At 38.4% G+C, this 15793-nt stretch overlaps 1 protein-coding gene across 3 annotated transcripts in view; it reads left to right on the top strand.

The window, feature by feature from the left end:
• Positions 1-15793, top strand: part of adgrd1 (adhesion G protein-coupled receptor D1) — a 31179-nt gene extending 15386 nt beyond the window's left edge. For all 3 annotated transcript variants that reach the window (XM_075468472.1, XM_075468471.1, XM_075468470.1), the window contains 12 exons: positions 7659-7732; positions 8274-8397; positions 10659-10762; positions 11148-11259; positions 11546-11699; positions 13267-13333; positions 13568-13634; positions 13783-13874; positions 13967-14093; positions 14185-14226; positions 14353-14445; positions 14538-15793. In XM_075468472.1, the coding sequence (XP_075324587.1) occupies positions 7659-7732; positions 8274-8397; positions 10659-10762; positions 11148-11259; positions 11546-11699; positions 13267-13333; positions 13568-13634; positions 13783-13874; positions 13967-14093; positions 14185-14226; positions 14353-14445; positions 14538-14633 (1152 nt within the window). In that variant the 3' untranslated portion in view covers positions 14634-15793. The remainder of the gene's footprint in view (positions 1-7658; positions 7733-8273; positions 8398-10658; positions 10763-11147; positions 11260-11545; positions 11700-13266; positions 13334-13567; positions 13635-13782; positions 13875-13966; positions 14094-14184; positions 14227-14352; positions 14446-14537) is intronic.

Raw genomic sequence — 15793 nt, 5'->3', positions numbered from 1 at the left:
GGTGCCATCCCAACAGAGGCATGACATGAGTGCGACCACTTGAGCAGCAGAAACGCAGACAAAGTTGAAAGTGAAACTCAAAGTAATTCAAACAGCTGGTAGATCTCTGTATCTTACAAAACAGAAAATTATGGACTGTGATCAAAACCCTGTCTTTGTAGTGGTCTTTTAAACCAAAGAACAAGGTTTATTCAGTTGAGAAGGAAACAAAAAAAAAGTCCAAAATATTGTATGTTTCATTTGAGACAATTTTTCATATGCATACGTTTTTTATTGATAGTAACAATATTAATATTTTATTTGTTTTCCTTTAAGACGTTAAGTTCACACTTGGTTCAAAGTTCACATAGATTCAAACTTAACTTGAACTGAAATTCAAAATAAATTAGTTCACGTTCATTTCTCACTTTTTTATGATCTCCTCTAAATGATCTTCTCATTATGGTACATACTGTACTGTTATTAAGTGCTATGGCTCCCCAGAACATGGGCATCAACCCATCACGACATGATCACTGTTGAAAAGAAATGTTCAATGGTGTGAGAGAGGGCTGCGCTCCCTTCAAGTTTAAAACAACCTCACTCAGTTCAAATTCAGACAAAAAATGTTCAAGAATTTCAAAGCATTAATTCACAAAACTAAACCAGAGGCTATGCATGCCCAGAGGATAGCAACTTGTCAGTCACAAGCTACCCCCCCAAAAAGCATATCCAGCTTTATTATTACATATTACATTATTTTTCAGACATTAAAATGAGTAATTGAGACCATAAACTCATTTGAAAATGTTATTACTGATAAAAAGTACATTTTAACCTATTTTTGTAACCAGAGGGGTTTTACCCTATGCTGCCCTTGAAATAGAATATAGGATTAAGGTCCTTCAGCATTGGTTTATTTTTCAGACCTTTATTATTCACCCTGTGGTATCACGGCGCTGCGTTTATTTACAATTTACAGGATTGTAATGGAAATACACTATTTTCCTCTTTGTTTCCCTACTAATCTAAGCTAAATGGCCTTTAGCTGTAGCTTTTCTCTAAACTGAAAATAATATGAATATATAGATCCAAGTCAATTAATTAAACCATTATACTTAATTAGTTTGGATATTTAGAAAATGAACGTACAAAAAAAATAGGTTTCCCTTTTAGTTTGATCCATTTTCCCCATCCATTTATAAGGGGACTTGGAGTAGTATAGTACCATAGTACTTATAGCAGTATAGAGGTAGCTGCTGAAAAGGAAAATAAAAAGCCATTTAAAAGTGTTTAAAAAGCCATCTAGACTTGTTGGAGTTTCTCATGCCTGTTGAAAACAATAGATTGATTGCTCAGTAACTTAAATAAACACAAAGGTTATTTAATACTTTCTAATACCCACACTTTAACCACGTAAGCCTAAGATGATATCAGTCTGTTTTTCTCACAATGGGGACGTGCTTTATTGCCGGTCTTTTTATAGCTCTTCGCACACGCCCAGCTTAAACCTAGTGGGCAAAGACTCTCCTTCCTCCCTCCCTCTCCCAACCACCCACACCCAGCCATACACCAACGAATACATATAAACACAAGCTGTGTGAGCCAACACACTGATCAATCACAGATGGAGGTCTGGTCATTGCTATTCCTCACTTGCCATAAGACTGAAAGACTCTTGTTACAGCTCCTCCCATGCAGTACCCTCCTCCCTGTCACTGCTCCAACATTGCAAACATCAGCTCTCGCTTTGTGTTGAACATAAACAGAAAAGGCCCCCAACTGCGTCCACATACAAGTGGCATTTTCTGTGTGGACAAAAATATTTAGAATTTGCACAATGATTTTATCAAAGAATTTCTCTACTTGTACGTCAGCCAGTAGAGCTGTTGCAAGATTCTGCACACAAAATCAAAGTTCGTGCACAATAGATTTATAATCATAGAAGAAAAATCACATCAAGATGAAAACAAAAGAAAACAAGACTGCTTTTTTAGTATTTTAAATTCAAATTAGAAGACTTCACCTTTTTTTTTATCGTCTGTGTAGATTGTGTGACATTTCATAATCTGAGATTATTAATAATTCATACGATGAGATCATTGGTAACTCTCACCAGTACTGCTTTTGTGCTATGATGTGCTTTTAACACTGACGTTAAATCTTCAGACAATTATTTCTGTGTAAATTATCAAGTTGCGCTGCTCGAATTTCTTCAAGAACTTTAGATATATAAAGGAGATTAGATATAGGTCTATAATTACCCAACAGTCCTCAATAAAGAGTTGGTTATTTTAAGTAAAGGTTTAATTTTACAGGAACCTTAAAAGTCTGTGGTACATAGCCTGTCAACCAAAAGAGTTTGATTAAATTAATAAGTGTTGATTAAGAGAAAAATCTGTTGAAACAGTCCGATTGGGTTATGGTCTAAAATACAAGTTGATGGTTAAGATTAAGCTATGGTTGTTGTTAGCTCAGAGAGCTTGACAGGATAGGAACACAACACAAGTACAGATAAGAAAATGCATCACAATGAGCAGGGCCGTAGCCAGGATTTTGGAATAGGCGAGGTCAGCGCGCGCCGAAATTTTTACAATATATATATATATATATTAAATTATATAGTTTTTAATATATAGCCTACATTTATGTATATGTACAATATATATTTATATTTTTTAATGTATTTATTAAATTACAGGTCACACAAGAGTTGTATTGTTTAAATGGCTTTTAATTGTATAAACCAGCATTTATTTTTTTAAATGTACTGTACTAAATTTACATTTTTTTTATAGTACACCACCATGTTTTTAAAGAATATAGGGGGTAACTTTGAACTTGTTGAACTGAATGATGAATCAACGTATATCATAGGCCTTCCAATTTACAATCAAATTACCTTTCACGGATAGTCTATGCTTTTACATGAGCCTATGTTTTTAATGTTCATATTTTATGCAGCTGATGGTGTCAGTCGGTCTTTTTTTTTCTCCACTAACCAAATGACGGCTTCTTAAAAACAGTGACTTATCAAATTGCTTCACAAAGTTGTCAAAGAAGACATCATAGCCTACTCATAACTCATTATGCATAGGCTACTGTTTTAAAACTGTTGGCTTTGTTGCGCCCAAGTGCTGCGCTGCGCAGCTTAATCACTTGCGATGTCTACTGAATTGCGTTCTCTTCCACGAGTCGCACCACTCCACTCGCACAGTCTTTTTCACTCACACAGGCAAAAAACGAAAACAAAGCCCATGGATGTTAACCACAATCTGCAAAGCCCGTTTCACAGAGGTTTTGAGGTTTTTTATGTTTGATTCAGTTGGGCATTTTTGGCGGTCCAAAAAAAAAAAAAAAACCTCGGGAGAAATAAGGGAGGTCCAGACCTCGCTGTCCTCTAATGTCGCTACGGCCATGACAATGAGCCCATAATGAAGCCTTATGGGAATTATACACATGAGTTCACGCATGAGGAACATTTTCCTTTGTCAGGTGTGCTTCCTCCTCAAAGTTTTTTTTTTTTTCCCTGTGTACTCCCACCAATCAACTTGTTAAAATCACTCTGTAACTTCTGGGGTTGTTTAATTGTCCCCAGTTTTCCTCACACCCTGCATGACTATCAACACGTCTCCTTGTTTTTGGTCTCCAACTCTGAGATTGAGTTGAGACCACAGCTGCATGTCTTTTTACACGTCCCCTGACGGCATGATCTCACTCAAAGCCCGTTGTGTTTTTGGATTCAGATTTCTGCTCTGCATGGTGTATATGGATAAGCTTCACATCCGCCTCTGATTGAAAAGCCCTGTTAACGACAAGAAGATCTTTGCACAACAAGAGTCACAGGCTGTGTGATGCTATAGTTTATTTTACCTTAAAGTCGCTCAATGGGCAGTTTTCTTTCTTAAGCAGCAGGTGAAGTTTTGTGTGGGGGCTTATTTTTTCTTCCTTTTTTCTGTTTAGTTTGCTGGACTGAGTAATGTCACACTACACCTCTGTGTTCCCTCCCCAAATGGGTTTCCTTCCCTGACTAAATTTATCAACAGTCAGTGTTACTGTAGCTTACACTCTCTCTGTTGGATCAACTTAGCTATTGTCAAGCTCTGGCAACATCTAAATCAGCATTTCTTTTAACACCTCCTGTACACAATGCAGCTGAAGGTGTTAGTATGTTAGTAATAGTAGAGTAAATTATGATTGATGAGTCTCAGTGTTTTTATTGAAACTGCTACAAAATTCATGACTGTACTGAATGCAAAAACTGCTAATTACAACTTGGCTCCCAGTGCTCTGAAAGTATTTTGAAAAATTGAAGGACAAAGAGAAAATCCCTCCTTTTCACTCAATCATTTACTCTGTCGTGTTTTTTTTCTCTTTACATCTTGCCCAAACCAAGCCTTTTTTAGACTTCTTTGCCCCTAGAATGAGCTTGATGAGAACTAGAACTACAGGGTGCATCCAGGTCAGTTTTCTTTTGAAGAAGAAGGCCAAGAATTCATTTATATTCTCAATATTTGACACTCTGTCAATATGATCACAGACTAGACTTCATTTCTTTTGGTAAAAAAGTTGCATTTATGTCTCAGCAGTCTACCTTCATGGCATACAATCCAGCTTATTATTACTGTTCACAAGTGCTGGAGGAAATTAATGACTGATTTCATTAAGAAAAAGGTGTGTGTGCATATCAAAGCTATGGGTAGTATTTCAACCACAAAAAGAATGTCTGTTCTGAATTGGCTGTTGAAATCAGAACAATGAGTGTATGTAACTGTATTCAGCTTTTCTTGATTTGCACCTCACCCAGGAACCAGCTGTCGCTTTGACTTGGCCTTGAGTGGCCCGATGTCTGAGGAGATAAGCTTTGAATGTTTGCTGAAGCTAAAACTCAACCAAAGCGAGGGCTTAAAGTTGTGCAAGTGACCGGGTTGTGTGTGTCAACCCAAGACTTATATCAATTTGTGACGCCTGAGTGTGTTTATTTTCATCTGTCAACACAGAGGAACAAGTTTTGCTTTGGGTCAGAGGAGCATCACACAGCAGTCAGTACTTTTCTTGTCGATGTTGATGGTGGTGTCAGTGCCTGCCACTAGAGAGGTTTTTGAGAGGTGCTGCCATTTGCAGTTCAATGAAATATACCTTTTGATTGACTGGTAACCTCTCCAGCATGTATGACTACTTATACCAAATGGGATCTGCCCAAGTCCACAACTATGTTAAGACCTTTTTTCCACAGCCAGATCCCTTAGGTCGTCATCACAGTTATTACTTTCACTCCCTCACTCATGTCTTAAAACGAAAATTGATCAATCAAGTCAGATTTAAAGACCCATCTTTATTGTCTTGTTTTTGATTATGTGCTATTTTGCCCTCTTGTCATGTTTACCCATAGGCGTCTTATTGTAGTGGTTCCAAAGGAGTTGCATCATGGTTTACAGTATTTGTATCCCTCTGCAGCTGTTTCACTTGGAAAACTTGTGCATCAAAGACTCACTTTACTGTCCCTGCTGCTAGTAATTTCAGATATTTAAAAGGCTCTGGCTACATTACCACTCCTACACCCACGTTTCACCCACTATAATGAATTTAGAGCTATTGATACAATTCATGTTAAGATTCATGTTTAAAATCTGACAAACATTGTAGGTGAAGGTGGAAGATTAACCCAGCGATTGACAGGCTTGTGAACCACATTTCTAATATCTAAGTTGTCAGCAGATGTGAATCCTCATTCAAAATTCTGGGATGTGTCGTTTAAGTCAATTTAGGCGCAAAGCCAAATTCAGATCATTTGATTTAATACATAACAAAAAAGTTTATGCACGTAACTTTTTTACTAATAAGTCAGGCGTATTTCTAATCAATAAGTACTTGGAGTGCAGGACACATACTTGTTGTGACTTGTTACACTTTTGAATGTCGGCAATTAAAGTTATGTAAGGATAAGGAAGGTTTTTCATGACATGATCGCTCTGATTTTTTTTTGCCATTATTTAACTCCACTTCTGTAAAATTCAGAGGCTACTGAGAGGCTGTCACAGAAAGCACTGTAAAATGATACTGTGCTTGACAGCTGCACCAAGTAGGATGCTACAGAAGCCTGACTATCAATTATTTATTGTCCTGAGGACACTTCTCCTCTATCAGCCTGCCACTGGCCTGTTGCATGCTTTCACTCTCACTTTATCCTCTCATCTGCTCCTCTTATGGGACTGAGTGATTTCCAGGATGGTGTTAGCTGGCCTTCTGTAGTTAGTAAAGAGCTTGAATGCCAGCTACAGTCTTGGCTGGTAGATTCTGAGGGGCACTAGGGGAACAACAGCATGAACTCTAAGCTTGGCCGGATCTCAAAATGCATTAAAACCCTCACCAGTGACTATCAAGTCCTTGTTCCTCTCCTCAAATATCAACTGGAAGATCTTATATTTGTGATGGGCTTTTAGTCCATGTATATTTCAGCTAGTGTCTGTTATTTAGGGATTGGTAATGATGGACTGTTTCCCATCAGGCTGTGTTTAAAAATGTGGACTTAATATGGATAATAAGTCCTTGTTCCTTGCACACAAAATGTAAAGTTTCAGTGAGAGCAAATATGACAGTGTTTTACAAGGCGTTTAGTGTGCCAGCTGCACTTCGTCTCTCCACCATCTGCTTTCATTTACACCCTACAAGAAAGGGAGTTATCAAAGCCCACAGGGGACAAGTAATTTCACTTGCAGGTTTGATTGCAGTTCTCCAAAGCTAGCCAGCAGCCAGGTGATGATGGGGTGCGTTTAAGGTAGTCTCATGGCTCTTGGACCCATATTCATGAGTTGAGGGGGGGTATGAATATCTGTCCAGTGTATTCATCTCAAGTGTCTCAGTATGTGATGACTAAAGGTTTCGTATGTGCGCAAAAGACGGAATGAGAGCAGCGAATTGACAACGCAACAAAGTCAAGGTATGTGCTATGCTTTGTAATATGAATCTCTGGGCCTATGGGCCAGGAAACAGACAGCATGACTGTCAGTTTCATTCGCACTCTCACTTTTTCCAGAAGGAAATGGTACAGTCACAGTCCTTATACTTATTCAGTCTGAGGGTCAAAGCTCGAGGAATGCAAGGAGGTGTGCAGTCTCGCTCAGTATACACCCCACCATCAAATGGAAGTGTTGTTTTCTTCAGATGACAGATTGGGGAGGGTAGTGGTTTGACTTGAAACCAGGGCCAAGCCCCAATTACTGCATTTTTGCACTGTTGCCATTAGGTCACTGTCTCTGGAGACTCCAAATCCCAAATTAAGGAGACATGGAAAATGTGATTTATAATCAAATAAGATTTTTGAGGACAAGAGGGATTTCGCTCAGCTGAAAAAATGTGAATTATTTGGTAGCCCTTCTCTTTCCTTGAGCATGATGTCTTCTTTTCGTATTTTTGTTTCAGCAAGTGCCTCTGCTGAATATATGAGTAGGAAGTTGTAAAAGTAATTATGAAAGAATTACTTTGAGAATGCAGGTAATTGCTGTCTAAGATACTCCGTGCTTCCTTCTGGATCAAAGAATTTTTTTCCAAACAGGTTGCTCAATGCAGTATTTTGGGTCATTGATGTGCAAGTAAACATTGTTTTTCCTTTTCATACATTTTTCTCATACAATTTCCCAGTTTAACCTCACCATCGTTTTCTTTTCTTTTTTTCTTAGAGTAAAGAACAGCAGGACCAAGTACTTAACCAGAGCAATAAAGTCTTTCTCTACTGTGCCTTTCTGGACTACAGGTGGGTCTGTGCTTCTTTTTCAGAAACGCAATGTCTCATTTAGATGTACAGCCAAAGGGATTTTATCTTGATTGTTGGTTCTTTGCACTTTTGTTGTTCTCGTTTCCAAGGCTTCTAATCATAAGAAAGGATCCGATATTTAGAAGAGGTGTGCTTTGTTTCACTCAAACAAATCAAACACATCCAGTGATATATCCAGTGTTGCGTTTCAGTTTAACACTGAGAAACAGCCCTCTGTGGAAATATGATGCTCTTAAAATATGGATCCAAAACACTTTTTAGAGGGCATGAATAATCTATTTTGGTTGGATCTAAAGGCTTCCTCCTTTCACTCCCCTCTGCCCTAAAGCTCATGAAAAATGTGAATTATTAGATTCCCCTGTCAGATTGTTCTGTCAAAGTCAGTGCCTCCCGCAATAGAGTGAGTAATTCCAGCCAGCAGTGATTAGATAAAAAAAGACTGTTTTTTCTCTGCTTATTTATCATTTATGGTTTGATGATATTTACCAGGTTAATAAAACTTGACTGTTGTTCTTTTTAGTTCTAAAGAAGGAGTGTGGTCCAATGAAGGCTGCGTACGCTCGGACGGAAACATAACGTATTCTGTGTGTTTGTGCAACCACCTCACCAACTTTGCCATTCTTATGCAAGTTGTGCCCTTGAAGGTATGTTCTTTGGCTGAACTTTGAAGCTCAATTTTATTTAATTTTTTTCAAGACAGTACTGTGCAAAAGTCTTAATCCAGCCTGCATTTCTTTCATTTTTTGGTCTTAAGCAATAGTTCTCCAGGCTTTTTGAAGGTGTTACAACATTTCTCTTTGAACATTGGCCGCTTTTTCACAAATTTTCTATCAAGTCCTTGTACTCTGTACCATTTTCAGAGGAACACATTTCTTTGTTTGAATCACACTGAAACTATACTGAAATTGAATAACTCAAGCATTAAAAACATGCACCTACCTCCAGGGATGTTGAGTGTTGTGTCAACACACAATACACAACTTAGCAAAGAACCAATTTTTATTGATATCTTCAAAATGAGACAACAAAAACAACTGGATTGAAAATCAGCGGCAACAGGTCTTATGGAGGGATGAATCCCGGCAGAGCATGGACCTCAGCATTATCATAGCTTTTGAATGTCATTCAAGAAGCCTCACCTATTTATGGAGTCTACTTGGAGAAAGTAGAACAAAAGCTTCAATGAGAAGGTTCAGGCTATTTGTATGTTCCAAAAAAATTGCTGCACTTATTTCTTGTTTCCAGGAATATATAAGCTATCTATGTGCTACCTCCCCAGCACCGTGTTTGAAGCTTCAAATAAAGCTTCAGTTATTTTATTTCTAACATGCAAGTGTTTTATTTTCAAACACAATGAAAGGATCACCAGCAAATGCCAAAACTTGTTGCATTGCCAGTGAGACTTTTACAATTTTTAAAGATGAACCTTTTTATAAATATAAAATACAAATGCAGCCAGAGCAATGGGAGAAACATATAATCTGTGTGCAGTGAACTGTACAATGCTGGATAATACCCTGAAGCCAAGAAACTTGACTGACTTTTTTGCTTGGTAAGCAATTCTATTTCACATGAATGAGCACCATCTTTGAGACCAAAAACCCAGCTCTTAGGATACATTCATAAGCATAAAAAAAGCAATTTAGCTTTCTGCTACACTCCAATGACTGACTGGGACATTTGAAAAGACTGTGGCCACTGTTGATTATTTCTCTCTAACCCTGTTCAGCTGGTAGAAAATCATTCTATCAAATGCGTTAACATTTATCATTAGACACTGGTCATTTATTCTTTCTTAAAAAAACATCCCTGCCCATGACAATGACAAAATAAATGAAGAGATTTGAAGGAATATAACTGGAAAAGTCACACGGTGGCCAGCCAATCAGAATCCTTTACTGTAATCTATCATCTCTCCTGTTGGTCAGGTACAGACAGACCTACACGCTCACCGTATCAGTTTCACTGGAGGTTTTACGCTGAGATATTGAGACAGCCATGATTAAATGGGGTTCTTTTGGGTCTCTTCATGGTATGTGGGCTTTTGATCATAGCTGGTCTCTCAAGGCACTAAAACGTGTTACTTTAAAAACTTTCGAACACAAGTACTGCACAGTAGTTTACAAATTCACACAATCTGCAGTGTTGAGTGAGTGAGAATGCCAAACCTGTATAAAACGTCTATCTTTTGTAACAGAGATTATGTGCCATTTGCGTCTAGTTGGCATTCACAAAAGCTTCTTTAAATAGAAAAGTGGACTTCTTTTTGCAGCTAAGTGAGCTGAAGTATATTTGATGCTATACTTTCTCACAGCAGGTCTCTAATTAGTGGGCTGCCTCATCCCCCAGCGCAAGGGATCATCCCACGTCTCTCTTTATGGAAGGCTGAGACTCCTCTGCCCTCATAATGACAAGGCACATGTGTAGACAGTTCATAGAGAATCTAAACCAGGCCCTGAAAATAGTTTGAACTCCAAAACAACATCATTGCACAAGGCGCAACTTCATAGATGCGTGCAAATGAAAAGTACAGTCATCCCAATCACACTTGCTTTTTCAGTGATCCTTTTCGAGAAAAATAAATCCTCACAAACCATTAAAACAAACAAATATCATGAAGGAATACTCTTTTTCCAACATCTTTGTTTTGTCATTTACACAGTATAAGACAAAATATCCTGAGCTTATGCACCATTGACAGCTATGGGACAACCTACTGAGAGTTAGCCTTGTTATCATTATCATAAACTTTACAGGCCCACTTTTATTTTACTGGATAATGAAGCAGGCGTAATTAAACAGGCTGTGTTAGCTTTGTATGTGTGTAATGTGTGTGTACCATTTTGGCCAAAAGGCTTTTACACGTTGTCTTGTCCAGTGTTGACAGTGATGTCTTTATATACAGCTCACTACTGGCCACAAGGTGGCCCTGTCAACCATTGGTTACGTCGGGTGCTCAATTTCCATCTTCTGCCTTGCGATCACTCTGGTTACCTTTGCAGTCTTATCGTGAGTACCATCAGTCAGTATCGGACTGTAACTGTTTGGGATGTTTTTATTTTTATCAGTTTTCACATTCTTTATTAATGAACAGATTTACATATGAACAGAATTAGCTTTATGTGCACTGTGTAGCTGAAGGAGTGCTATAGGAATGGCTGCCCACCGCTCCAGTGTATGGCTTCTGTCTGAGTGTGTGACCCTGTGCATGAGCATGAGTGTGTCAACAGGTGCCAACCTGGATGGGTTAAAAGTGGAGGACAAATTTTGTGTGCATGCATGTATGCATGACAATAAATCTGATCTTAATCTTAATTCTATATTTCATATTCTGTTTGCATATAAAAAAAAGTACTAAGTTACAGGTAATGATTGTCTTTTTGCTGCTCTGCAGGTCAGTTAGTACCATCCGTAACCAACGCTACCACATCCACGCTAACTTGTCCTTCGCCATCCTGGTGGCTGAGATTTTACTGCTCATCAGCGCTCGCTTTGAACCAGCCACGGTTGGTACACTACAGGACCTTCTTCATTATAGAGGATGATGGTGGTTACAATAGTTCGCAGCATGTGATGATGGTTGTATTTTTCTAGAATTATTCATATGGGGAACAGGATTTAAAAAATTTGTTTTGATTCTAATATACATGTTTAATCCACAATGATCAGATTTATATGGTCCAAAAAGTATTTTTGGGATGATATTGGATATTTTGTAACAAAAAAAAAAGTAAAGATTTTCATCCATTTATTTATTTATCTATGTATTTATTTGTTATGTTTGTCTCCCAGCCACCCTGTAAGGTCATGGCTGTCCTGCTTCACTTCTTCTTTCTGAGTGCATTCGCCTGGATGCTGGTAGAGGGCCTCCATCTCTATAGTATGGTGGTAAAGGTGTTTGGCTCTGAAGGCAGCAAACACTTCTACTACTATGGCATTGGCTGGGGTAGGTCAAGGCAGAGAGAGGATATCTGTCTTAATTCTATAATGTTTTACTTGACTTTTTTCTCTATCCCTTCTTTGATCCAATAGCCCAGCCTCCATCTCATGACTTGAATTTTCCTTAGTCAAATAATGCTTATTAAAAAGTGAATAACTCCAACAAAGTTCAATAAATTTGCGCTGAGAACATTATAGTACAACATTTGCTTCTCTTGATCTCAGTGCACTGGAGTTTGATGGACAAATAAAACTAATTTGGGACACACATATACTGTCTTTGGCTGCAGGGGAATGCATAAACTTTCTTTTACATGTTGAACCCATTAATGTAAAACGATCCCTTTTTAACGACTTCCTTTCCCTCTGGCCAGAGTAATTTTTTCATTTTGTGCAGTGATCTGTAAGTAATGTGCTTGAGACTTGACTGAGAGCTAGATTTATGGTTGTGTTGAAAAAATAAAAAAAGATAAATGTTCATTTCAGAAATAACTCCAGCTGTTATTAGTTATTATGAAAAGTTAAAGTTTTCTTGTCGTATCATTCTAGAAACCTATGTGCTTTGATAAGCCAGATCATTAAAATATACATACCTCTTTTCAGGGAAATGAGCAATCAGTAGCATGGTAGATAAATCAAACCGGTATTGTGTCACTGGTAACTGCATTAATCCAGCTTTCATTTAAGGTATCCTGTGAAATTATAACCACAAGCCGAGGCAAAGAAACGGCAAGAGACATTAGGTCTGCTAGCCAGCAACCATAGATATAAAAACCATAAAGAAGGCAGGCTTTAAAGGCCACATGTTATAGAAAATTGGAATACCAGGTCTTGTTTGATATGAAGAGGGTCTGGGTGTTTAATAAATACTACGAAACCATCTGACTCTCAGTCCCATGAGGAATGCGCACCGCCACTGTTCTGCAGTTCTTCCTTCAGGACCTCTGAGAGCTATACAGTCACTGCTACCAACAGTGTCCCAGCAATGCATGTCAGCATCATCTTTCTCCTCTTACCTTTGCTGAGATACTTATGTCACTGCCACTAAAGACACTGTTCCCTTCCAAAAACTCACGTATTTTAAAGCTCCAAAACCTAAAACCATTCTGAAGCAGAGCTAAAGCTAAGGGGATTGAGGCACGGCAGAATAACATAATAATGTATGTGAAGTGAAGCTCTCAAGAAAGATGGGAGCCTAAGGGGTTCATGTGATGTTTAAGGAGATATTTTTAGAGATTTTAATGGTATTTTGTGTCCACGTTAAAAATAGACAGTAGGTCCAGCGCCTGTAACCTCAGTTAATTGCAGCCACTGGACAACTGGTGGATATTATTAAATATTTAATACATTTGTGATTTCTGTAATTAATTAAATTTACAGCACAGTTAGGCCATGGCATATTGATAGTGTAGTAACATCACAAGAGTGGCACTTGTCATCAGTATATTTAGATGCTGAGTTCAAAATGAGTAGAAGAAATAGTTTGCCGCCAGACCCCACAACCATCTAGCAAGTACAAATCCAGTCATGGCTACTGTTACAATAATGAATGCGTAATTGTGTCTTTGTGCCAGGTTCTCCATTTGTGATCTGTGTGGTGTCCATAACGTCAGCCTTTGACAGTTATGGTCAAGCTGACAAGTAAGTATGACCCCCACATGTGGGATTGTATGGTATTCACTTGATTCCATTAAAGCCATTGCATAAGAATGAAATCACTAGAGGAAATTGCAAACAACTGTGTTTAATGTTACCTAAAAACTTTTAGGTCAACAGTATGCCATTCCATATTTGCATTACATCATTATAGCTGTATTACCTGTAGGGGAACACAGAGTAACATTTATTTTCCTGTCCTTACCTTTGCTGTTTTAGCTGCTGGTTATCACTGGAGAAGGGAGCCATTTGGGCATTTGTGGCCCCGGTTCTTTTTGTCATTGTGGTGAGGATTTTACCAAAAATGTCTTTTTTTCATCTTTTATTTTGTTACCGACTTTTCATTATATAATGTATTCAGAGTAAACTTGAAATCTGTTCATGGAGGAACGATAATACATGTAGATGCATTTGACGCACTTTCTTGTGCCCAGGTGAATATTGGCATTCTGATATCTGTGACCAGGATCATATCTCGAATCAGCGGAGAGAATTATAAAGTTCATGGAGATGCCAATGCTGTCAAGTGAGTTTATTTCGTTTTTTTGTAAGATTTGTAATCATTTTTTTTTTAAAGGCTGATGATATAATAATGGTTATCGTCTGGTTTGTTTCAAGGCTGACGGTCAAGGCAGTGGCTGTGCTCCTGCCCATATTAGGCATTTCCTGGATCTTTGGTGTTCTCGCTGTCAACACAGACTCTTTGGCATTCTTATATATTTTTGCTGTATTCAACTCATTACAAGTAAGTTCTTCGCTGTGATATTTTCTTTTACCAAATGTTTGCAGCCATTTGTGAAACATTGGCTAAAAGTTGTTTTCCTTCTTTTCTTCAGGGTTTTTTTGTCTTCTTGTTTCACTGCCTCCTGAACTCTGAGGTATGATCCTGAAAGTTTAACATTAAAGTCATTCTTATTTGAAAGAAAGGGGGGTGTTTACTTTGACTTCAGCTTAAACCTTCTTTGACAAATATTTGCATGTTATGTCTTATTTCTCTACTGAAGGTCAGAGCCGCATTCAAACACAAAACCAAGGTGTGGTCTCTTACCAGCAGCTCCATCCGAAACATCAATGTGAAACCGTTCCACTCTGATATTGTAAGTGTTGTTGTTAGACGATTTGCTAAGATAAGAAAGAGCTGTTTGACACATAAATGCCTGATGTTCTCTTTTTCTATCCTCTAATACAGATGAATGGACACAAGGAGGGTGTAACTCCCACTAAGATGAATACGTGGGACAAAAGCACCAACTCAGCCAACCGTATTGACCTGTCCGCCATGTAAAAAGCCAAATCAGCTTTTGTCTGTGGCAGGAGGGCAGTCTGTGGCTCAATTGGGCGAAATGGCAAACACAGGCCAGAGTATTGTCCCACTACGTCATGAAATAGATTTTGACACTCATAAACTTAATTGAAAGTTATAACAAAGGAAGCAAATTGTAGCTGAATTATAGCTTTTCTCTTTAAGACAAACAGACTCTTCGGACTGTGCCTTACTATTCTCCTACAAAACAATATGTTGTGTTCCCAAAAAGAAAAGCAGTGATTTTTGAAGAGGAGTTTTATGATATATGACAGAGATATCCATGAGAGTTGTTCAGGGTTTGCCAAAGACACTCAGTAGTTCAGTATGTCCATTTGTCCGTTACATGGTCTTTCTATCCACTGTTTACACCATTGCGGCAGCGGCTAGTTCTAGTCTCTTCCTGTTCAGATTTGGCACTAGCATGCATCCTTATTGATCCAGCTGCTCAGGCCACATTCAGAGGTGAAATTGACTGAAATCATATGAAATCGATATTCTCAAAACTAGACTAACACACTCAGATAATGCGGTTGGGGATCAAATCCCTTCTGAAGACATACGCTCAACTAGGACATTGAATCCAATGAGCCTTGGAGCAACGCATATGCTCTAAAATTATTTTAGCATATTTTTGTACAAGCAGTAAAATGAAAGTGTATATCAATATTAGTGGTGGGCCGTTATCGGCGTTAACGTGCTGCGATAATTTGAGAGTCTTATCGGGCGATATAAAAAATATTGCTGTTAATCTATTCTCAAAGTTGGGTTGGGAACTGGGTCAAAATAGGTAAGCAAACTGTGATGACTTTTACCTTGATATTTTAGCTCGGGTGTAGGCCGATGTACGTTGTCTGCCGTTAGGTGTGATGAAAACAGAAGAACGCCACTTTGCTGAAGCCTGTGCTAGGCAGTTTATGGAGGTCGCTAATCTGTGGGGGATAGTTGACAAAATCTGCTCTGTTGGAACAGACAGCGCTCCTAATATGGTGGCCGCAGGGAGGATACTGCCCTTCGAGCATTTGCCGTGTGTTGCACATGTTGTACAGATAGCGATTGTAATGTCACTGTGAGAAAGAAGGGGGTTTGATGCTGCACTTGCCAAGTGTCGTAAAATGGTGGGATATTTCAAACACAGTCCG

This window comes from Odontesthes bonariensis, chromosome 6, assembly GCF_027942865.1.
Source record: "Odontesthes bonariensis isolate fOdoBon6 chromosome 6, fOdoBon6.hap1, whole genome shotgun sequence".
Classification (NCBI taxonomy): domain Eukaryota; kingdom Metazoa; phylum Chordata; class Actinopteri; order Atheriniformes; family Atherinopsidae; genus Odontesthes; species Odontesthes bonariensis.
This window is presented reverse-complemented; position numbering and strand designations above follow the sequence as displayed.